Source organism: Rhinatrema bivittatum, chromosome 5 (assembly GCF_901001135.1).
Source record: "Rhinatrema bivittatum chromosome 5, aRhiBiv1.1, whole genome shotgun sequence".
Classification (NCBI taxonomy): domain Eukaryota; kingdom Metazoa; phylum Chordata; class Amphibia; order Gymnophiona; family Rhinatrematidae; genus Rhinatrema; species Rhinatrema bivittatum.
This window is the reverse complement of record NC_042619.1, coordinates 309,357,277-309,382,523: the sequence shown is the minus strand read 5'-3', so window position 1 is coordinate 309,382,523 and position 25,247 is coordinate 309,357,277. Positions and strand designations below refer to the sequence as shown.

At 46.2% G+C, this 25,247-nt stretch overlaps 1 protein-coding gene across 1 annotated transcript in view; it reads right to left on the bottom strand.

Moving 5' to 3' along the window:
• The window catches only part of FER1L5 (fer-1 like family member 5), a 495,517-nt gene that overhangs the window by 383,895 nt on the left and 86,375 nt on the right, over positions 1–25,247 (bottom strand). The window contains exons 16-20 of the mRNA XM_029603280.1: positions 24,232–24,242; positions 23,650–23,686; positions 10,441–10,618; positions 7,715–7,839; positions 5,898–6,028 (exon numbers count right to left, since the gene is read on the bottom strand). Coding sequence (XP_029459140.1) covers positions 5,898–6,028; positions 7,715–7,839; positions 10,441–10,618; positions 23,650–23,686; positions 24,232–24,242 — 482 coding nt within the window. The remainder of the gene's footprint in view (positions 1–5,897; positions 6,029–7,714; positions 7,840–10,440; positions 10,619–23,649; positions 23,687–24,231; positions 24,243–25,247) is intronic.

The window sequence follows — 25,247 nt, the reverse complement described above, 5'->3', positions numbered from 1 at the left end:
CAAACTGTGCATATTACTATCTACATTCACATAGAGCAAGGTGTATCAGTATCCGTGCTCATACTCACAGAACTGTGCATATTATTATCCCCACTAGAAGAACTGTGCTTATAACTTTCTGTATTCACACTAACAGAGCTATGTGTAACACTGTCCTCACTCCCACTCTGTTAGGTCTCCTGTGAAGTGTACTCATTGACTACGGGAGAACAGACGTACAAGGAGGTCAGGTACAAGTTTAGATCATTATTTTCAGACTGCACAGGTAACAAGAAAAAAAGGCCAGCGGTGAGCTTGGTAATAGTAAACCATTACTTCCTATTCTGCATCAAGGTTCGTTAAAATCTATAGGCGAGATTTGTTAAAACCAGAAGCAAGCACTGGACTGAGTAATATGACAAGAAAACTGGGAGGTCTTCAAATTGCTGGAAACTAGTCCTTGCTTCCAGCAGCCCCTTTTGACTGGTCTTCCAACCAATCTGGCTTTTTGGGGGTGCAGCTCCGGAAACTATTCCTCTGGACTTTTGATCTTTTCCTGTGTTCTCTGGTAAGTCCGCAAGCCATGGTATCTGCCCTCCAGCCTGACCCATCCCTGGTTCAAGTCCTGTGACAACCAGATCCCGCATCAACCCTCCTGTGGGTGATCTCTGGCTGTCATGGTCCAGCTTTGTGGGGGTATTGCCGATGGAAGACATGGATTTGGCAGGAGTATGGACATTTTCTGCAGGCTCCCAGGATCTTTCCTCTGGTTCTTAGCCTTCCTAGACAATATGGTAACAAAGTCTGTTCTGAATCCTGCGAGCCTAGTGTGGCTTTCACTCCGTATTGGTCATGCCATTATATCTGGATCAGAAGTGGTGTACCCCGTCTGCAGCCTGGGAATGGGTTCTGTGTGAAGGGTTTTAGCACTGAAACATGAAATACTGGTTTCATTCAAAGGGAGGGGGTGGCTTCACCTTGAATGCTACTGGGTTGATTTGTTGGATAATGTATTTGTAATCCAGTTTGTGACATGAGCCAGGGCTGGATTAAGCCCAATTGATGTCCTAAGCACAGCCCAACAATGGTTCCCCGTCCATTGCTTAACTGACAAGACATTAACACAATAAGTGGTGAAAGTGAAATAGATTAAAAATTCAGTTTTCTTCCAGGCCATCCACCAGGCCAGACCCAACTATATTAAATATAAACTTTAAAAAAAAGTTATTTCACACTAAATAGCAGTAAGCAATATAAGCAAATTATTTACTTATAACTAGGGTGCAACAGAAAAAAATGCTAATTTTCAACACTCTGTGGTGCCCCATGCATGTGTGTATTTTGCTAAATGGTTAATCCAGAGATAACACGAGCATTGGGTCCTTAGGTGTTTTGTAAGAGAATCTTTCTGGCTCATGGCTGGTCCCAATAATCAGCTTGTTTATAGGTGGCATTTCATGCATTTAGAGTTTCTTTCAACTCAGTCTGTATTTGGTGACATTACTGGGCATGGTTGCTGCTGGGATGGTGAACCTGGTAGGGATGGAATCCATAATTAGTAACGAAGAGTGTTAGGTGAGTAGAAGAGTGCATAACATTGTTATGTCATGTGTTGTAAATCGCACTGAGCTAACATTGGAAAGATGGCTTAGAAATGTAAACTTAATGTTTATGTTTTACATATAGTTTTTTAATTGTTTGTAATTGTTTTTATGTACGTTTAGATTTTATTATGATATTCTTGCATTGTAATATATTATAAATGTTATTTTTTGTAAACCACCCTGATCTACTTGGAAAGATGATATATAAATACTTGTAAATAAATAAATAACTTAGTTTAAAAACTCTGCATAAGTTAGGAATCTGGTCCAGTCATCTTTGATGCTTCCTCAGTTATCACCACCTGTTTGGGAAGGATAAAGTTGGCAGACAAGGAAGTGGAGTAATCTATTCTGCAAAAAATTATGTGGCGACCCCCCCCCCCCCCCCTTGGGTCAGCCAGTAGATGACCCTAGTTCCATGCTTAGAACCCATAGATCTCTGAGCCTTCCATCCTTACAGCCCCTCCCAACCTGGAGGGCTGGGATATGGTGCCTCAGCCTATTTACTGCAGCCATTTTTGTATTCTGTGTGGTCATTTTGATTTAACTTCAGAGCAGCGAGGATGCATTTTTTTTTTCCACTCCCTGATGAGGCCTCCTAGCCTCATCATGAACTTTATTTTTGAAGAGGTTCCTCTCTGCACACACACTGCCAGAGGGTCTTCCCTTAATCAGCTGTAGTGAGATAGATTTTTGCTGGATCCCCTTTCGGGACTCACGTAAAGGACCTGGAGACCTGTGAGCCCATTCTACACCCTGGGTGAGGCAAGCATCAGTGATAGTACCCACAGCATGAGATTTTTGATGGCCAAGATGTATCCTGGTTTTTTCAAGAAGGGACAGCTGCTTTGCACCCTTTGGAGAAGGCTCCCCCTTGGAGAAGGGCTAAAGACCTGTGAGCCATAATCTACACCCTAGATGGGGCAAGCACCAGAGATAGTGAAGCAGCAGTCACTGAGAGATTTTTCAGAGAGCAAGTATCTGCATATTGTTTGTGGGGAAGTTTTTTGACTCACCCCCTCCCCACAGGGCTCCAGGGCTGGGATAGCCTGGTTCCCACGTTCTAAAGACTTTTCCTGCAAGAGAAGACCCAGGCAACAAGTCCAAGAAGTAGGGCCCAAGATCTCTGGAGTTTCCTGACCGGATCTCCACTCCATAGGATCAGGACAGGCTGGGTGACTGTGAATAAACTGGACTTGGGTAGGGCTTTTCCATGTTTGAGGGGTCCCCCTCCAATAGGATTCCTGTTTGGCCCACCTGTTTGTGCACCTTAAAATCACCATGGGAAGCTTTACCCCGATATCGGAGATAAAGGACACCTACCCAGAAGAGATAAAACACCTTTGTACATCAGTCAGCTGTGAATTCACCTTTATTGAAACAAAAAAAGGACTTTGATTTAATTGTTAAAGAATCAGCAAACATTTAATTTAACACCTAGAGCCCTGTCCTGCCTGGTTTGTTCCATCTCACCCCCTGGCATGCAGCATCTAACGGTACACAGAGGGAGAAACATGCCTGGGCCATAAGCAAGAGCTTCCCCCCACAAAATGAATTCCAACCTTGAGAGAGAGAGAGAGAGAGAGAGAGAGAAGTGCTAGCTGGAGCAGCCCCGAAGAAAAAATAAGTTTTGTGTGACCTTGGGATCTAAACCTCCCAAGCAAGGGTTACATAATATCAAAATGGCTGAAATGCAGGGAGCTTGGGAAAAATGAGAGGGGGAGGAGTTGGGGACACTTTTGGCCATATTGGAAAGGGGTGATGGCACATCCATGTACACATCTGAGTGGGCTACAGATCTCCAGCTGAGGTAGAGGAACTGGCAGAGATCTGGGTGAAGAAAGTTATCCAAAAAGTGGGAGAGAGGGGGAAACAGGTTTTGGTGGGAGATTTTAACCTTCTGGATGTGAATTGGAGTATTCCATTGGTCGGCTCAGTTTGAACTCCCTTCAAAGGCCTCTCCTCAGACAAACTGCGATGGAACCCTCGCGGGAAAGGGTGAAACTGTCTTGATACTTATGAATGGAAACAATATCTGCACTGTCCGGATAAGTGTCCACCTCAGCACCAGTGACTATCAGATGGTATGGTCTAATATAACAGCTAAGGCAGAGAAGAATCATACCGAGCTAAAATTCCTGGATTTCAAAAACACCAACTTTGGTACAACAGGAAATGAAGCACTGGCAGGGAGGGAGGCAGCGTCTGAAGGTAAGCATTACACCCACCTCAAGTTTCCTTGTCTTTCATGAAGTAGAAGACCCCCATGGCACTGGAAAACCACTACTTCTTTGATCCCTGCATATCCAGGGTGCTGTCAGTAGCTTAGGCACAGAGTGTGCTTTACATATAAACATCTGCATGGAGAGTGGAAACACCCGTGTCAATTTTCTCCATTATTTCTCTGATATCAGTGAAGCAGACACTGGAGATTTATGCTGATGCAGAGGCCTAAGTGTCAACAACAGAGCCCAGCAAAATCAGCACAGAATCACTTTGGAGCCCTCCCTTTGGAGTCAAGCTCTTCTAGAACAGATGAAGAAGGGCCCTATTTGGGTCTCTGAAGAGGATGTCTCTTCTCCAACTGGCCCAAAGACCACAGCAGTCAATGGGCCAAATTATTGAGTTGGTGAAGAATTTCTTTGCCTCCCTGGCTCCTGAAGAGAGGAGAGGGGTGCTGAAGCCTCTCCTATATAAAGCATGAGAAGTATTCTGCTAGAAAGGGGAACCCACTAACTCCGCATTGTGGCATAGCCCTACGCAAGAGTTATCGTCCATGATTATTAGTCCTCAGCATTCGGATAAACCTTTACTTGCGGTTAGGGAATCCTGCCCTGAGTTGGATATCAATAAAGAGGACTCAATTAGGTCAGCATCTCTGTAAGATATTTCCCTTCTGAGGCAAAGAGTTCTTTATCCCAGTCACCTTCTTCATCATCAGGGTCTTGGATCAGTGTTTCCACTTTACCTGGATCAGAGGAAGGTTCAACTGGGATTCCATTAGATCCCTTGCTGGAATTGCCTCAGCATTCATCACCACCTGAGGACCTCTGCTATTCCACGTTTCTAGATAAATTGGCAAAAAGACATTGAATATTAATGTCAGGAAGGAAACAAATCTGGGAGCAGAGGCTTCTGGCCTTCTGCAACTCTTAGAGCCCCTAGAAGACTGCAACAATTCCGGTACACAGATTACTTCAGGATCTGCAGTCCAGAATGTGGTCAGTTATATAGGCTACAACTAGACCATGGATTTGCATGGTTCAGCTCTCACACCATTCAATAGTAATGGAATTGGCTCTCAAAAGGGCAAAGAAAACCAGGGATATGTCCAGCACCTTGCATGGTAAAGACTCAAAATAATTAGACACCTTTGGGAAGAAGGTGTTTCAAAGTTCCATGCTGAGCTTCTGTACAGCGGCATACCAGCAATATATGATCTAGTAATTACATGAATGCATTAAAAGGATGAAATCCCTCATGGAGTACTTAGACTCCAAGAATTCACAGTGCATAAGGTGGTTAAGGATGCCAAGGAGTACAAATGACATCTGGTCTTCTCTGTCTATGAAGCTTTTGACACCATGGCGAGGACTTCAGCAGTCGCCATTGGTGCCTTTAAGTTGACTTTGCTATATGCCAGCGATCTTAGAGAAGACATCCATAACAGGATTGCAGATGTCCCTTGTTTGGGACAATTTGTTTGGAGACAAAGTCGAAGAAATGGCACAGATTAAGGAGCACCAAGCTGCGATCCAATCTCTTAATAGGAAGGGGCGATCAGCTTCTGGCACCCAAATGCCAATGCTTCTCGTATAGGCATACATTCTTTCAGCGACATCCCTTCAAATCTTACTAGCATCTTCAGTCTGCCCCTCCTTGGCAAAAACTTCTGGGGCAACAAAGGGAACAGCAGCAGCCCAAAACCTTGAAACAGCTTTGGGTGAAACCTAGTCCCAGTTTTTGATGTTTCTTAGGCCTGACTCCCCATCGCCTCTGGTGAGGGGGCGGGGTGTATCTTTTCTATATGAGTGGAAAAATATCACTAAGGTCCTTCTCTCATCTACACTCTACTAAGTGGTTTTCAGTCTTCAATTCAGATCTGTTTCAGTCAGCTCGCCTTCGTCTGCAGGTGGAACTGATCCTTCACTTGAGGTCCTTAGGTTGCCCACAGGCCAGGGCATCAACCTTCCAGCCCAAGCCATCCCTGTTTCAAGCCCAGCAGCAACCAGACCTCACACAATGACAGACTGTATCACTATTCACACTCCTCACTCACAAAACTGTGTATATAATATCACTATTCCCACTCACACTCTCAGAGCTGTGCTAGCTTTGTACTCACTGGCAGTGTTCCAGCAAGTCCTGCAGCAGCTTTTCCAAGTGCTCATTAGGGATGGATCTTCTGGCCCTCGCATACATTTCAGTGCATGCAGATTCTGTTTCTGGGGAGAGCACAAAGGATCTGGAAATATGTACCATAAGTTCACTCATGACCTCACCATTACCTCAGGTACCAGCATTTCTTTATTCTCTTGTGTGCTCACCATCTTTTATTCCACTAAAGAAGGGGTAGGCAACTCTGGGCCTGGAGTGCCACAAACAGGTCTGGATTTCAGGATATACATAGTGAATATGCATGAGGTATATCGGCATGCACTGCCTCCATTGTATTCAAATATATCTCATGCATATTCATTGTGGATATCCTGAAAACCAGCCCCGTTTTTGGCACTCCAGGACTGGAGTTGCTACCCTGCACTAAGAGGTACATTTTCAGTAGTGCATCTAACTGTAAAATTATGCTGGTAATTTCAAGTATACACAAAACCAATTTGATTTTCAACTTTAAGGTATAAACAAGTTGACTATGAAGATCAGATTGCTATGCTGTAAAATATATGTGCATGATTCTACCCATCGCAAAAGTGGTTGCAAAGTTATGAGTGTGAAGAGCATGCCACTTATGTGCACAGCTTTTAGAAAATTCAGGTTATACATGAAAATTTTGAATATGCCTCTGGACACCCTTTATTTGTGCAGCTAAATTTATGCATGTAATGAAATTATGCACATATCTTTAAGTGGATCAAAATCCACATTGAGTGCATAGGGCCAAGTTATGTACCTGACTAGACTTTTCAAAATGTATCCCTTCTCCCTAGACTATCATTGCTTCCTGTTGCACTCATGTGCCTTCATATTTTTACCATCCTTCAGTATAGCACCATCTTCTACTGATGCCACTTGATTCTTGTGCTCTCATCATTCCTTCATGTTGTCTTTAATTCCTGGGGGTCTCACCATCCCTTCAGACACCCACTAACTCAGCCCCCGGATTTGTCAATAGGCACCCATCATGCTGTGCTAGGGCAGCAAACAATTAGGGGCCAGCAGGCTGGCTAAGATGTGCTGCCTTCCAGCTCTGGTGAATGTCATTCAGCAAAGAACAGCTTTCTGCTACTACACTGTAACAGACCCTTACAGGAAGGGGTGGGGGGAGGTTGAAAGCACAAAAAATACATAGGGGCACCAAAATCCTAAATCCGCCCCTACAAACTAACTCCTTGTGCTCTCATTGTCCCCGTGTATGATCATTATCTTGTCATGGGCTCATTATACTCTCATGTAGTCATTGAATGTCCTGTACTCACTATTCCTCCTACTGTCTTCTCATGCACTCACCATCTTAAATAGCTCATCTTCATCTAATGTTACATGTACTTTACGCCCTTACTATCTGTTTCATGCTTTAAAGACCTTCATCCACTCTGCATTTACTGACTCTCACCTTCCAGCCACTTTCCAATCCCTCAAGTGCTAACCATCCCTTGATTCTTTCATTGGTTTGTTACAATGCCTGCCAAACCTTGTGCCCGACTATTCCATAGCACTTTCTGAGCTTTTCATGCAGATTGGGCACTCACTCACCCTGTTATTTTGACTGTCCCCTTGTGCACTATCTTTTCCTATTTTCACTGTACATTTGCATCTTGACTCTTCCCTCATGCTACCATTTTCGCTTGTGGTTTGATTGACCTCATGTGTGCTGCCTGATCCACATGCCCAACACTGACTACTGTATCCTATCTGCTATTACCCTGTATACTGAGAGTTCCTTCAGTACTTACCAGCTTGTCATGAGTTGCCTGCATGATGTTTAGAGCATCTATTCTGTTTGTGACATCCTCCCAGAAACAGCTTAGAGCTACTACAGGCTTAGTGTCATACCACGGCAGGTAGTAGTAAAAGTTCCCTACAAGTAACACAACATAATTCAATACACAGCTGCTGAGTCCTCCTTGAGTGTTCGCAAGGGGGATTCCAGCACACACATGCTATTGATTTCCATTATGTTGAACTTCCAAAACTGTATAGTAACATAGTAAATACAGCAAATAAAGACCAATTCAGTCTGCCCAGGTGAGATTCATCCAGTTTGGGTAGATGCACATATAAATTCCCTTATACAATCCAACACCAACCAACTCCCCCTTTCCCAATGTCCTACCTGTCCTCTTCACCCTTTTCCCACTATTGTTCTCTATATTTGTCTCAAGCATGCACAATTTCTGCAGTGAAGGCTTCCACTTCCTCCTCTAGTAGGCCATATCTTCAACTTTACTTCTTAAAAAACCCATACACAAACCAACACTAAGGCCCCCTTCTCTGTCTTGCCTCCAAGGTTTGCAATAATCCCCATAGCCACCAATGTTAGTGATGTGATAATAAAAATCCATCCTCCCAATGCTCATTGAAGTTTGGGGTTTAATTATGGTCCCTTCATACAGGTCACTTCCAGCCTGGTTGAAAGTCCAATGCTGTTGTACTAGTGCTGTTCCTCAGGGAGTGGAGGAGTAGTGTAATGGTTAGAGCAGTGGGTTGCAAATCAGGGAATCACAGTTCAAATCCAACCACCACTCCTTGTGAGTGTGGGTAAGTCACTTCACCCTCCATTATCTCAAGTACAAACTTACCTCTGGCTACACTAAACTGCAATATGTTTTCATGGGGGGGGGGGGGGGTCGGGGGTTCACTGCGATAGTGAGGCCCCTCTTTAAAAAAAGCATTGCAGCTTTATGGCGCAATCTTTTGTTTCACGGCCAAACACCACAGGACAAAATAACGCAGCGAGTGACCCTTTAACGTGATTGTGGCCCCAACCTTTTGGGACTGCCATTGCCTTAAAGGGCCGCTGGCCTGAAAAAAAAAAGATGTGTAAACGGGGAGGTAGAGCAGGGATCAGTGCTGACTCCCGTCTCAACTCGGGGCTGCCCGTCGAGGCGGCCCTGACTACCCCAAAATGTAAATTAAAAAAAAAATGTGGCGACGGTCCTGGCCCTGCTTTCCCCCTCCCCAAAACAAAATTAAAGAAGGTGGCCCCGGCCCCCAGTGCCCTATGATAGGGCACTGGGGGCCGGGGCGTAGGGGCCAGGTGCACCCTAGCACCTGGCTCAGTCTGCACCATTTTTCAAAATGGCACCGACCTGACCTTGCTCCAGCCATGTGACTGGATCCCCAGACCTTACCCCAGTCACATGGTCTGGGCAAGGTCAGGTCGGCACCGACCGGCCGGATGCTAGGATGCACCAGCCCCCTAAGTTGGATCCTTAAAGGTTCGGGGGGATGCAGGAGGGGGGTCTGGGGTGGGAGTCCGTGGCCAGGACCCTTTTGTTTTACTTTCAGGGGGATCTCTGTCAATTGGGGGTGCGGGAGGTATGCAGTTTCAGGGGGGGTCTGTTGCTTGAGGGGGCTGAGGCCACTTTTTATTTTTTTGCTTTGGGGAGGGGGGAAGGGAGAGCTGGCACCACCGTCACATGGTTTTTTTTATTATTTACATTTTGGGGGAGTTGGGGGCCACCTTGACTGGTGGCCCCAGATTGAGATGGGGATCAACACTGACACCTGCTAAACCTCCCAGTTTACTGCAATCTTTTATTTTTTTCTGCCACTTTAAATGTGCGGCAGGAGCCTCAGGACCCGCGTTAGGGATCCAGGCCTCCCGCCTTAGATCTAACGCATTTCAAATAGGTATTATTTCATCGCAACTGACCAACTTCTCGATTGGCCGTGATAAAATATTTACATCAAATGACTAGTAATGACCTTATTTGCATACATTTGCATTATTCATGCATGCAAATTGCATGCAAAGAAGGTCATTATAATAGAGGAGGTTATCTGGGCAGAAGGTGTAAAATATTGCGTATATTGCGCATTAGAGCACTAACGCGGTTTGATGCATCATGCCCTTAGATTGTAACTCTAGGGGATAGAGAAATGCCTACAGTACCTAAATATAATCCACTTTGAAACATCTGAAAAAGTGGAAATTAAAAAATAAAAAATAAAAAATGCTCCATGCCGGTTAACCCCAATGCATTCTTGGAGCTATGGAGATTATACATACCCCTGAGCTCCATATCCAAAATCCTCCAAGGGTGCTCTCTACAATTATTGCACAATCACATTGTTCATTTCCAGATCCTGAATTCCCCATATATGCATCCCATGGAGAGCACATCACACCCCCCTGAGCTCCAGATCCTGAGCCATCCATGGCTGCTCCCTAGAGAGGTCCCACATCTCCTGAGGAGCTCCAGATCTTAAGCCCACCACATCCTTCTGAGTCCCAGATTCAGAGTCCTCTGTGAAAATACAAGAGACTACAGCAGATTGCAGGGCTAGAAAATGCTGGTAATTGTGCAGATTTGTGTGTATATGTTTCCTTTTTTCCTTTAGCACACTCTTTTTCCTCTTATGTATTTTCAATTTGTTTGGTGACCTTTATTTCTATGTACTTTCCTCAATTTGTTCTCTCATTCTGTCTCTCTCACGCTCCTGATCTCTCACTTACCATCAAACACTGCTTGGCTGTACTGCGTTGTGGAGGATAGAGGTTTACAGGTCACATCGAACTTGTTCCCATAGTTGCCCATGCTCACCTCGAACTGTACCAGATCTGTAATGCTGGGCAGCATGGAGGCGGAGTAAAAGACTCCACAGAGACAGAACTTTCGGCGGTATAGGAATCTCTGTCAAAATAAAATGTACCACATAAAGATACAGCTGGGGATTTGAGGACAAAATATCATTTATCCCACACCTACTTTACTCCCCTTCCCCTCAGAAGTCAGCAGCACTGAAATCCATTCCAGCATATACACAATGCCACTGTAAATAAATGCCACACACCCTCTTGAGTTACATGGAGAAATCACAATAAAACATTATTTTGTCCACATCTTGAGTACCTACCAGGAACTGTCTCTTCTCTTTCTGGAAGATATCTGTTTCCGTTGGTCTCCTGTGCAGGATTCAAACTCACTGAAGTGCCAGTGCTACAGCCTATTATTTAGGTGGGGACCTTGAAATATGAACTTTCAGCTTTCTGATTCCAAAACAGGAATGCTAAGCTAAAAGAGGTAGGGTCAAAGGTGGGGCTGGCAGATATCGTTTGAAGATTAATTTTGAAATCCAAACGTTAAAATTATTTCTTACCTGAAAATGTCCTTTCCTTGAAGTAAGGCAAGCCAGTCCATACCAGTGGGTTGTGCACTCCAACCAGCAGGTGGAGACAGAGAACAAAGACTTGCTGACATCAACCTCATGTAGTTCTGCTCAGGCACCAGCCAGCCAGCATTTCTCCAAAAGCAAATTCTGGACACTAACCACTAAACATTAACACTAATACTGAATCCTATCCAACTTACCCTTGTGGATTACTTTCTTTTAATTTTTTTTTTTTTTTTAACAACAATGGAAACACAAAATCCCTCATGAGAGGCTTCTAAGAAAACTAAAATGTCATGGGATAGGAGGCGATGTCCTTTTGTGGATTGCAAATTGGTTAAAAGAAAAAAGAGAGTGGGATAAAATGGTCTGATTTCACTGTGGAAAAAGGTAAATAGTGGAGTGCCTCAGGGATCTGTACTTGGACTGTTACATTTTAATATATTTATAAATGATCTGGAAAGGAATACAATGAGTGAGGTGATCAAGTTTGCGGATGACACAAAATTATGCGGATGACACAAAATCTCAAGTGGATTGTGATAAATTACAGGCGGACCTTGTGAGACTGGAAGATTGGGCTTCCAAATGACAGATGTAATTTAATGTGGACAAGTGCAGGATGATGCAGTAAGGAAAAATAACCCTTGCTATAATTACACAATCAGGCTGATACAGTACAGTGCACTCCGGTGGAGCGCACTGTTAACCCGCATTTGGACGCACGTTTTCGACGCTCTAGCTTTACCCCTTATTCAGTAAGGGGTAATAGCGTATCGAAAACGTGCGGCCAACCCCCCCGAAACTAATAGCGCCCGCAACATGCAAATGCATGTTGATGGCCCTATTAATTATTCCCGCGCAATTCAGTAAGTAAAATGTGCAGCCAAGCCGCACATTTTACTTTCAGAAATTAGCGTCTACCCAAAGGTAGGCGTTAATTTCTGCCGGCACCGGGAAAGTGTACAGAAAAGAAGTAAAAACTGTTTTTCTGAAAAGAGGCGCTAGGGACGCGCTAGTGAATACTAAATTGCACGCACAGGAGAGTGGCCTATGCGCACGCCAGGAGAGCGAGCACTTGCCCGCTCTCCCGCGACTTTTACTTTATCGGCCCAAGAGTTAGATTCTATCTTAGGAATTACCACCCAGGAAAGAGATTTAGTCGTCATAGTGGATAATACATTGAAATTGTCGGCTCAGTGTGCTATGGCAGTCAAAAAAGCAAACATAATGGGGCCGATGCAACAAACTCACGTAGAAAGTGGGCGCTGAACAGTCAGCGCCTGCTCGCTTAACGCGCTCCAGGCGCCCCCGAGGTGGGCGTCATGCAATATTTAAACGAGGGGGTCACATTTGCAATGCGCGACCCTAGCGCTTCCTTGCTAACGTGAACCCAATCGGTTTTCATGATTGCCGTACGCCGCTCACGAAAACCGTTGCCAAGTTTATCGGTGTCGGTTTACCTTACTGGTGGACAGCCATGAAAACCGACGCCGACAAACCTGGCGTTGGTTTTTGTGACAACCATTCGCCGCTGAAAACCAACACCGAGTTTATCGGCGTCAGTTTTCGTGGCTGTCCTCCGGTAAGGAAAACCGACGCTGATAAACCCAATGTTGGTTTTACTTGGCATCAGTTTTCTTTACCGGCAGATAGACACGAAAACCGATGCCGAGTTTATCGGCGTCGGTTTTCAGCAGCGAACAGTTGTCACGAAAACCTACTCCAGGTTTATCGGCGTCTGTTTTTGTGGCTCTCTGCCGGTAAGGTAAACCGACGTCGATAAACTCGGCGTCGGTTTTTGTGATGAGTCCGACTGTCAATTTGGGGTTTTTTGTTTTATTTCTTTTATTTTTCATCTTTTTTTGATGTGCACAGCTATTAACATCTGCTCCTGGCAGGTGTTAATACATGACAGTTAAATGTGCATCCGAGATGCACATTTTTTTTGCATCGGGAGTGAATGCCTAATAACCTCATTCACATGCATTTGCACGTGATGAGCGCTATTAGATTCACTCTGCGTTGGACGCGCGTTGAATATGCGCTAGTGCCCTTATTGCATTAGGAGATTGAATGATTAGCGCCTATTCTACCCGCGTCCAACTGCAGGTTAACAGTGCGCTCTCAGCTCAGCACACCGTATTTCATCGGCCCCAATGTTAGGAATTATTAGGAAGAGAATGGCAAATAAAATGGTGGAAATCAAATCATAATGCCTCTGTATCACTCCATGGTAAGACCTCACCTTGAATACTGTGTGCAATTCTGGTTGCCACATCTCAAAAAAGATATAGTTGCACTGGAGAAAGTACAGAGAAGGGCGACCAAAATGATAAGGGGCATGGAATGGCTCTACTATGAGGAAAGGCTAAAGAAGGTAGGGGTGTTCAGTTTGGAGAAGAGATGACTGAGGTGGGATATAACAGAGGTTTACAAAATCATGAAAGGATTTGAACAGGTTAATGTAAATCGGTTATTACTCTCTCGGATAATAGAAGGACTAGGGGCACTCCATGAAGTTAGCAAGTAGCTCATTTAAAACAAATAAAAACAATTTCTTTTTCACTCAGCTCATAGTTAAGCTCTGGAATTCATTGCCAGAGGATGTTGTTACGCAGTTGGTGTAGCTGGGTTTAAAAATGGTTTGGATAAGTTCCTAGAGGAAAACTCCATAAACTGCTATTAATAAATAAGCAATAGTAGCTAGTAGTTTGGATAACTGCAGGGTACTTGTGATTTGAATTGGTCACTGTTGGAAACAGGATACTGGGCTTGATGGACCCTTGGTCTGATCCACTACGTATATCTTATGTTCTTATGTACTGGACTCAGCTCCGCTAACAATAGTCTCTTAGGACAATCAGAGTATCTTAGAAGAAAGGAACTCACTTATCCAATTTGTCAGAGTCCAGCTGCATGAAAGATCCTGGAACCTCATTCCTTTCTGGACAAGGATATAGCAACACAGAAGAAAGTCGGCCACCTCAAGGCAGCCCTGGGTGGGAAGATGGAATGGCTTGCCTTATTTCAAGGAAAGGAAATTATCAGGTAAGAAGTAAGTTCACCTTCCTCTTCATCCAGGCAAGCCAGACCACACCAGTGGGATGTACCAAAGCTACCCCCCCCCCCCCAAATGGCAGGAGGCTGCCTAAGGCCCAAGCAGCACTACCCTAGCAAAGGCAGAATCCTCCCGTGCCGCCACATCCTGGCAAAAGTATGCAAAGCTGACCAAGTTGCCACTCTACAAATCTCTGCTGAAGAAAGCAAACAAAATTCTGCGCAGGAAACCGCCTGAGCCTGGGTCAAATGCACTCTGACTTGTCTCGGAAGAGGCTTCCCAGAATCCACATAAGCTGCTGTCACTATTTCCTTAATCCAACGAGCCACCAAACCCCGATAAGATGCCTCCCTCTTCTTCACCCCCCGGTGAAGAACAAAAAGCCTATATGATTTCCGAAATTCATTTATAACCTCCAGATAATGCAATAAGTGCCACCGCACGTCCTATGGCCGCAATTTCCTGTATTCCTTACCATCCATAACCTTATCCAAGGATAGTAACACAACTGACTGGTTTAAGTGAAACTCCAAATCCACCTTTGAAAGAAAGGCAAGAACCAGATTAAAATCCCACAAGGGTACTGGGAAACGCAAGGAAGGTCTAAGGTGTTTTACTCCCCTCAAGAACCTAAATACGTCTGGGTGAGAAGAGAGCAGTCTCCCCTGCAAGTGGCCCCGATAACATGCTATTGCAGCCACTTGCACCTTCAGTGAGTTCGTCTAATCCCTTACTCAGACCTCCTTGTAAAAATTCAAAGATTAAGCGAACAGGCACCAAAGTGGGCAAAGAAGCATGTGTTAGCGCTCACCCCGCCAAGGGAGGCAGACTTAGTAATCTGTTATTGATCAGCTCCCCCAGAGGGAGTTGCCAAGGGTCCCCCATCAGAAGATGATGCAGATCCACGTACCACAGCCTGCATGGTCAATCCAGGGCCACCATAAACTCTATGCCTGGATGTTGTGCTATCTTCTGCAGCAAACGGCCGATCATAGGCCAAAGCGGAAATGCATAGAGTAAATTCTCTTGTGGCCACGCCTGAACAAGGAATCCAGTCTGACAGCTTGGACATCTCTTGTCCAACTGTAAAATCTCTCCACTTTCACATTCTTGCAAGTCGCCATTAGATCCAAGAAGGGACACCCCCAGTCATCCACGATAAGACGAAACACTTTGGGAGCCAATTCCAATTCTCTTGGATCCAATTTGTGACGCCTGAGATAGTCTGCCTGCACGTTGTCTACTCTTGCTATATAGAGGCTGACAATGCCTGTAAATTAAGTTCCACCCATGGCAGAAGGACATCCATTTCTAGAGAGACTTGTCAACTTCGAGTCCCTCCTTGGTGGGAGGGACTCGACCTGACAGTATGGTCCCCAGCCCTGGAGACTTGCATCCGTGGTGACCAGCAACCAGTCGGGAGTCTCCAAATCCATACCTTTTTCTAGATGATCCCTTCTCAACCACCAGAGAAGCTTCCGCCTCATCTCCGGCAGCAAGGCAAGCATCACATTGTACTCCTGAGACTGGGGATTCCATTGAGCAAGGAGACACTGCTGCAGAGGTAGCATATGAGCAGGAGCCCAAGGTACAACCTCTATTGTTGTGGCCATAGATACCAACATCTGCAGATACAACCAAGGCTGATGGGCCGATTGCCCACACAGGGCCCAGACCTTCCCCCAGATCTTCTGAATGCGAGACTCCGGCAGAATCACCTTGCTTTGCACCATGTCAAATCGGACACCCAGATACTTCAGGACCTCAGATGGCTGCAGGTTGCTCTTGGCTAATTTCACTATCCACCCCAGGTGCTGCAATATCTGAACCACCCTGGCAGTCACCATTCGACTCTCTTCTAACGACTCACCTCTATTAGCCAGTCATCCAAGTACAGATGAACCATAATGCCCTCCTTTCTGAGGGCTGTGTTTATGACTACCATCACCTTGGAAAAAGTCCTGGGTGCCATGGCTAAACTGAAGGGCAACGCTAGGAACTGGTAGTGCTGACCTAACACTGAAAAACGCAGATATTGCTGATGCTGCTTGCGAATTGGAATATAAAGGTAAGCTTCGGATAAGTCCAAAGAAATGAGAAATTCTCCCTTCTTCACTGTCATGACCACTGATCTTAACATTTCCATCCGAAAATGGGTAACCCAGAGGGCCCGACTGGCCCCCTTGAGATCCAAAATAGGTCAAAACGAACCCTCTTTGTTGGGACCCACAAAGTAAATGGAATAGAGCCCTGTGCCATCCTGATCCTTTGGAACTGGAACCACTGCCTTTAGGGCAAGCAACCATTGCAGTGTGCACTGGACCACTGACTTCATTTCTATGGAGTTGTAGGGGGAAATCAAAAAAGTGTATTCGTCGCACACCACTTCCATAACCTACTGGTCAGAAGTGATGTGGGTCCACCTCTGATAAAATTGAGACAAGCGACTGCCTGTTTCCGGCACCGGAAGATGGACCCTCAAAACTTCATTGGGATGAATGCAGGGTTCCAGAGCCAGAGGCGCCGTCTTTGCTAGCTTTCTTGGCCAAAAGGACTGAGATCTCCCAAATATTGGAGACCTCTGACTACTCGAACCTCTGGAGGAGCGAAAATGCCAAGAGCACTGAAATCACCCCTTGGCTTGAGAAAACTGGGGAGATGACTTCTTATCCTCTGGCAACTGAGGAAATTTTGCCTCTCCCCATCAACCTGCCATCTTCTCTAATTTCTCCCCTGGAATACTTTCTAGACCTAAGGAGGGAGACTTCTGAAGCATGCAATCCCTAGGCTCTTCCTAGGCAGCTTCTCTCCCCTGACAGAAGGCCTGGAGACCCTTAAAAAATTCCACCCATAAAATGTCTGAAAGATCCATCCCTGGGGTAGGCAAAACCCTCTTGGAGCCCAATCCCGAGGGGATTGGCAGGAGAGAGGACAGGGAAGATTCCTCAGCCGCTCTGATAGGAGTCACCGAACAACCTCTGCCTGTAAAGTGGGGGCCTCTGAGGTCCCTGCAGGGAAAAATTCCCCTGTAGAGATATCCCCCTGGGCTTCCACACACTTTTGACATACACTGAGGGATCTACTGGGCCTAAGGACCCTCATATGGCAGCTGAACAGATGCGAGACTTCTTCCAACGCTGCTCCCCCAATGCCATGTCACAATCTCTCTCTTCCTCTAAAAGCTGAGCAAATGTGTCCCACCATGTGCCTCAGCAGTTCCTGCCAATCAAAATGGCACCTGCTATGCGTGGCTTTGCCGCTGAAACTTTGCCGGTTCTAAAATTAACCCCACAGCTCTCCTGAGTTGCATGGCTTGGCACGTCTGCAATCGCAGCTGTCTGCTGCCCTGCCTGCAAAAGATCACACTGGCACCCACTCCCAGCACTGCTCGACACGCGCGCACTTTTTTTTACCAATAAACTTCCCACAGACAAAAAGGAAAATTGGTTCTTACCTGCTAATTTTTGTTCCTGGAATACCACAGATCAGTAAGAACAAGTGAGTTTTGCATTCCTACCAGCAGATGGAGTCAGAGAACAAAAACTTTTCTGAAACTGCTACATAAGCTAGAGTGCCACCTGCAGTCCTCACTCAGTATTGACCTGTACCCAAGCACCAAGATGTAGACAAATTAAAAAGCTAACCTAACTCCCTCCTCTATGTGAGCAGGGGAATAAATGTAGAACCCTTCAACAACAGCCCTTATTGTCCACAGCAGGGATCGAAACCCCTAAAAGTTAAACAATAAAAACAAATCTTTTCAGTTTTCTCTATGATACACATAGCCGAGATATCGGTCTTTCAATGGGGTGGGGCTCTGGACTGATCTGTGGTATTCCAGGAACAAAAATTAGCAGGTAAGAACCAATTTTCCTTTCCTGTTCGAACCCCAGATCAATCCAGACAAGTGGGATGTACCCAAGCTCCCCTAAACTGGGTGGGTACCTGAAAGATCAATTTGCAACACACGCTCCCCAAACAGCACCTCATTGGGCACCCGAAATGTCTGGTGAAAGTGTGAAGCGACGACCAAGTTGCCACATGGCAGATCTTCTGTGGAGAAACCAACTGACACTCCGCCCAGAAAGCTGCCTACGCTCTGGCCCCTTCAGGAAGTGCCCTTCCCTTTCAAATATAATCTGAAATTAGGGCCTCTTTCGGCCATCTGCATTCGTAACTTTCAAAGCCTTGCACTCCTTCTTTGCTCCACTGAACAGAAAAAGGTAATCAGACCTTCGAAATCCATTGGTAACCTTCAGACACCGAAGTAAACACCGATGGACATCCAACAAATGTAACTCTTTGGGTCCACAATATCCAGATCCTGGAATGCAGTAAGTTCAACCAGCTGTCTCAGATAGAACAATAAAAAACGACCTGCGGCAAAAATGACAGAACTGTCTGCCATGAAGCCCCATTCACTGAAATTTGAAGAAAGGGGTCCCTACACGACAAGGCCTGAAGTTCCAAAATTTGCCTGGCCGAACAGATAGCCAATAGAAACACCACATTCAGAGAAAGATCCTTCAGGGACATCTCCCGTAATGGCTCAAAAAGTGAACTTAAAGAGCTTTAAGCACCAAATAGAGGATTCAAGAGGGGTACACCCAATTAAAAGGAGATTGTAAATGCTTAGTGCTTGTCAGAAAACCACATCTGGATGGATCGCCAAAGAAACTCCATCCACTTTACCTTGACAAAAACCAGCCTAAGACTGTCATCTGAATACAAAGAGAGTTATATTCCAACCCCTTCACAAGCCCTTTCTGCAAAGGTCCAATTTTGAGGACCGACACTCAAGTTGGATCAAGCCCTTCTTCAACTCACCAGACCTCAAACGCCTTCCATACCCTGACATAAGCCCAAGAAGTGAACAATCATCTGGCCTGAAGTAAGGAGGAATAACTGCTTCTGAGTACCCTTCAATTGCAACTACATCCTATCAAAGGTCAGACCATGAGACAAAAAACGATCCGTTCAATCTGAAAAGATTGGATCCTGCTGAATCAGCCCTTGAAGAGGACCTAACTTCAGAGAACTGCCGACTGCAAGATTTACCAAGTCTGCAAACCAGTGTCAACGCGGCCCCTCTGGCACCACTATAACAGAACTCTTACCGGCCACAGAAGGACCAACACTTTGATGCCTTCTGAGCTGCACTTTCGACTGCTTGCCTTAGCATTCTTCCTTGTCACCATGAGATCCCACTGAGGAACTCCCCACCTGGCCTGAAATAGCTCCATTGCTTCTGGCAATAATTCCCATTTTCCCAGGTCCAACTACTGCCAGCTGAGATAGTCCACTTGCAAATTGTCCATCCTGGCTACATGGGATGCTGCCAGTGCTGCCAAGTATATTTCTGCTCAAGCAAACAGCCGCTGAGCCCATTGTTGCCGCATTGTCCGACAAAACTTGAACCGCACGATTGATAGACCACAATGCTTGTAAGGATGTCCACCGACCCTAAGCCGTCTGTTCTTGTCAGGCTGGCGGTGGACACCACTCCCCTATCCAAGATCCCCAACTCCACTCCTCATTCTAAATTGTCCCATGAAATCCAGCACAAAGGTCTGGACTTGGTTACCCCTTGAAGCGTGTAAGGAGCTGAAATTCCTCAGAGGGTGAATTCGGGAGAGACTGTATATATGCGAATGCCCATGGAACTAAATCCAGTGCAGAAACCATAGTGTCCAGGACTTGCAAATAACCCCACAACTTTGGGTACCAAAGCCGCAATAGACAATGGACCTAAGCCTGCAATGTTGCACCCTCTCTGCCATGAAGAACACCCTTCCCAACCTGGTATCAAACTTTGCCCCCAGATACGCCAGGGATTGGAAGGGAATAAGGCTGCTCTATGTTAGGTTCACCACCCAGTCCAGAAACCACAACTTCTGCATCACCCATGGCATGTAATGATGTCTTCTGACTTTGCCTCGAGAAGCGGTACCAAGAACCCTTCTCTTCTCAGGGCTGCAGCTACCACTACAGCTACCACTATCATCACTTAGGTGAAGGTCCAAGGAGCAGTCGTCAATCCTACCTAGAGCTCCTGGAACTAAAAATGCTCACCTAGGGCCAACTGCAGAAGCTTCTGTTGTCCTGAAAAGCCTCTGTCATTCCGATGCCAGAAACTCCCCTTTGCAAACCTCCACTCTTACTAATTCTAATGTTTCCAAGTAACAACGAGGTACCCGGAATGCCGCACTGATCTTCTTCAGATCCAGAATGGACAATAAAATGTCTTCTTTCTTTGACACTCCAAACTGATTGAATATCTGCCCTTCTCTCATTCCTCTGGAGGCACAGTCACCATTGGCTCCAGATGCTGTAAATGCTTCTAGCGTGGTAAGCACAGTGTCTCTATTCGCGATGTGCAAGGGAAAATGAGTCTTCTCAGACCGGAGAAGCAAAATCTTAGGTAGCCATTGGTCCAAAGATCTTGGTCCATTCCTCATAACAAAGGACCAATCTCACTCTGACTGCCCTTTTTTTTTTTTTTAAACTTCATTGTGCAGCCTTGCTGCCTCCAGCCACTTGACCAGAGTTATCCCAGGTGGAATTATGCAGACCCTGAAAGGACTGCTGCTGCTCTGATCCTTGCTTCTGAGATGAGAAAGCCCCCCTGTTGGAGTGATACCCTCTTTGGCTTATCTTCAGGCAACATTAGCCCTCTGGACTCCCCCAAAAGGTTTATTAGTTGCTCAGGATCCTAGCCACACCATAACCTCCCCTTAAAGAGGAGATCACTGAGCTGGGACCTGGACCAGACATCCATTGACAAATTGCGTAACCAAAGAAAACATCTAACCGATACTGCTGACACCATAATCCAGGCTGATGTCTGAAACAGCTCATAGGATGTATACATCACATAAGCCACGGCTGCCTCCAGATGTGCCACTTGCCTAGCGGAGGCCGAAGAAACCTGTACTTTTGCTTGCAAGCTCTGCACCCACTGCAGCCAGTCCTGCATGCTCAAGGTCAAAACCTCAAACATCCTATTTAGGTAGATCGTCAACTTCTGATCCTGAGCAACCTCCAGCGTGGCCGAATGCTCCGCCCAAGTGGTTTTCATAGTAACCTTGCAGATCAAAATATCAGTCTCAAGTAGGGGATAGAGCTTAGCCATAGCTCTCCCCACCTTTAGTCCCACATGTGGAGTATTCCACTCCTGGAAAACCAATTTCTTTACTGTTCTATGGAACAGAAAGGCCTTGGGGGCCACCGCAGGCCTTCCTTGACAGGATCCCCCCTTCATAGTCGGACCCCAGCTGAGAAATTTCAACTCACAATTGTTCCAGCACATGCAGGATCAAAGACGGCTACCTTAATCTTGGCTGCCCATCATCTAGACCGCCAAACCCCTCTGAGAGATCTGCGTCATCAGCGTCACTGCTCTGATGACCTTGAAGGTCTAGCTAATGGAAAAAAGCACTCGACTCTCCCTGAGAGTCTTGCCTGCCCACTGTAGCCTGTCGCTTGGAGCCCCAGTGGAGGAGCACACTTGCCTGCTACTCCCTTTTTTGGCTAAATAAGCTTTGTGCCTTAAGAAGACAAAGACCAAGGAAATTCCCTGCCAAACCATTGGAATCTTCCCTCATGAGCATCCCAGCCTCATTACCGCCTTTCTGGGTCCACAGGGAAATCATACTTGACCGGTGATAAAGGGGATAGGGAATCTCTCTTCTATGATTCTGCCTGTTGATTTCCATGCAGTGACAAAATGGGCATTGTTCTGTGTTTGTCAGCCAAGCTCTCTCACCTGCTGCAGCCAATCAGGTAACAGTTTTATTTCATGCTGCCTCAGCGGCTGCCTATGAGCTTCTCCTCCTTAGTCACTTTATGCACATATATCTCTCTCCTCAGGCCTTGCAGGCCTTGCTGCATCCCGCGACCGCTTGCCATTATATGCTTAACTGCCACAGGTACACTTTAGGCACATAAACCTCTCTCCGCAGGCCTTGTAGCCCTTGCTGTGTCCCGCGATCGCCGCCATTATGTGCGTACCTGCCACATCGTGCGTTTACACTTAGGAGCGTACTCTTCTCCCCACCGGCCTTGCAGCACTTGCCGTGACCCACAGCTGCTGCCATTATGCATGCGCTTTGCGCTCGTCCGAGCCAGATGTGTTCACGCTTGACGGGAAGCTGCCTGCCAGCAGGCCACACTAAAGCTCCCCCAACCCGGGTGCCCAGTTGACCTTGACCTCTCGCTCTTCTTCTCCTCCCCCAGGAGTCTCATGACCAGCCAGTCACCATCTGCACCCGCATTGTCTCTTGTCTTTTTTTTTAAGAAGACAGGCCTGTGAAAATAGTACCTCCCAGAAAAAAGAAAGAGAATACTTTCCTGATTGTGATTCAGATGCCGGAGAGCCAGAGGGAGCAGTCCAAGGGGAAGAAGGGAGCCAGAACCACCGGCTTTCAGTCCCCTCATTGACCTCAGGCTGAGCTAAACCAGGGATACCAACCCCCTGCTTGCCCTGCTCCACCTGAGGGATGGCCCACAAAGCTGCTTAACACCTAGGGGAGCCCACACAAGAATCCTGTTCTGCCTCTTCTTTTCTTCTTTATTTCTTTATTTATTATTTTTTAATCTAATTCTCCAGACTGCATGATTTTCACCTCGACCATCTGCTGGAGTCAGAGAAATACTGAGGGACTGCAGGTGGCCCTCTAGCTTATGTAGCAGTCTTAGAAAAGTTTTTGTTCCCTGCTGGTAGGGATGCAAAACCCACTTGTCTGGACTGATCTGGGGCATGAACAGGAACTGGCAAAACAAGAAAGGCAGGGAGAGAGTAAAGCAGGACCAGACAGAGAAGAGGACTATGCAGCAGGGCTGAGCCCAAGGCCTCCCTAGCCTACCGGTTCTCTTCTGCTGCTCGGAGGAGGGCTAGGGCCACAGCCTTCACCTCACGCCTGTCCTTTTTTATATTTTTGCTTGTCTCCCGATATTGGTTCTCTGACACTCAACTGAGGGAGGGAGCTACTACTTTCACCACAGAAGGTCAAACCGGCGTGTTCAATCCAAGGTCCACAAGCACAGATGCTTGTCTACTACCTGCTGGAGACTGAGAAAAACTGGCTGCCTGAGCAGAGCTATACGAGGGTGACATCAGCGAGTCTTTGTTCTCCATTTCTACCTGCTGGCTGGAGTGCACAACCCATTGCTGTGGACTGGCGGCTTGCCTGGATGAAGAGGAAAAATGCATTTTGGCACCAACTTTATGCCCACTGTAAAGCAGTTGCGAAGTCCATGAGTATGGAATTGCCTGTGGTGATAGCTCCTGAATTTTCAAAGGGAAACCCTACAGGGCATTTCCCTTTGAAAACTTTCATGCAGGCTTGCAAGCAATGCAGGGAGCATGAAAAATTGCTCCCTGTATGTGTGCTGCTGACAAGAAAAGTTTAATATCTTGAGAATGGAGACATTTAAAAAATAATTTCACAGGAAGTCAAGGCTGGGGTACAGGAATCTTAAAGGAAGTAAAACTTCTAAAATGACAAGATTCTCATCATAAGAGATAGGCCTGAATACCACCAGAGATAACTAGAACTAGCTCTTCTTATCCTCATCATATACTCTCTGCCTGTGTGTTGCATATCCCCGAGAGTGTGTATACCATGGGTGGAGAAACTATGTTTTAGAGGACAGAAAAGGCATGCACTTCTCCTAAACTGGCATGTATGGCTAGAAAATGATGGACAATAAAGACCATAAGGCCTATCTCTTCTTCTCCTCAGAGCTCCTCTGTACTTGTCCTAGGCTTTCTTGAGTTGTGTTACTGTTTTTGTCCTCACTTTCTCCATTGGGAGGCTGTTCCATGTATCCACTACCCTTTGTATGAAACCCAGGGTTTGATTTCCTGGGGTTGGGCGACTCAGAATTTGTTGGGGGTTGGTGTGACGCAGGATTCAGTCCCTTGGTGTTGGTTGACACAGGGTTTATGCCAAACTTTTAGCCAATATGACCCCATTTTAGCACTTGAAAATTCATATGACCCCTCCGAAAACGACCAAAACAAATTAGTAAGGATACAGTCCCCCTCCAATGGTCACTCAACCCTCCCTGCACTCCAGCTGATTCTGCCTCTCAACCTCCACAGTCACCAGTCGATCCATTCTCTTAATCTCCACCCCTTCCAGAGGGCTTTAACCTCCTCCCCTCCAGCAGAACCTCATTTTCAACCTCAGCCCCTCTTACATTTCCTAGCTTCTTTCACCTCCCCAGCCCATCCCCTCTCCTCTCACCCTCTCCAGCCATTTTCATATCCCCATAGCTGCTTCCCTCTCACTCCTAAGTCCTTTTTAATCACCTAATGACCCTCTGTCATCCCCTCTCTCTTGCCATATCTCCCTTTCCCTCCTCAATCTCATTTCACATCCTATCTCTCAAATATCCAGCCTCATTTCCAGTCCTTCTCTCATCCCCCCAACTCCTCTTTCCCAGTTGATCTTCTGATATTCCTCTTTTCTCATCCTCCATAGCTAATCCCTCTCTAGCTGACTGAACCCTCAAAACGCTCCTGCATCTGATCCATCCCTTCAAGCGGCCCCTTCTCCAGACAGCCTCTCTGCCAGGATCAGCAGCAACATTTTCCTTTGGACCTGGGCCACTGTTGGATGACAACTGATGGGAAAAGAGGGCAGGCAGCTGAAAAGAGCAACATTTTTCTTTGGGTAAGTTCAGTGGTTGTGCTATGTGGAAAGAGGAGCAGTGGCAGTCTCCACTGGCCTATGCACATTCAGTCCTCCTTCATGGCTGCTCCCAAGCCCAATGGTGATCTGCAGGTGGCAGCAGCATTAGTAATGAAAATCAGCACAAGGCCTGAGCCAGTGCAAGTTTACAGGCTCTGATCCCTCCTCGAGCAGGCCTTTCCCATTACCATGGAAACTCCAGGGAGGGTGGGATCACTACAGGGCCTGTTAGTGTGTGCTGGCTCACAGGCCTCATGCTAACTTCCACTATTAATGTTGCTGGCATCTGAAGAGCACTGCTGTTTGAGGAACCTGTGACCCCATTTGGGGTCCCGACCCATAGTTTGGGAAGCCTTGGCTTATGGGGAACAGCTATTCAAGTAATCCATTTTT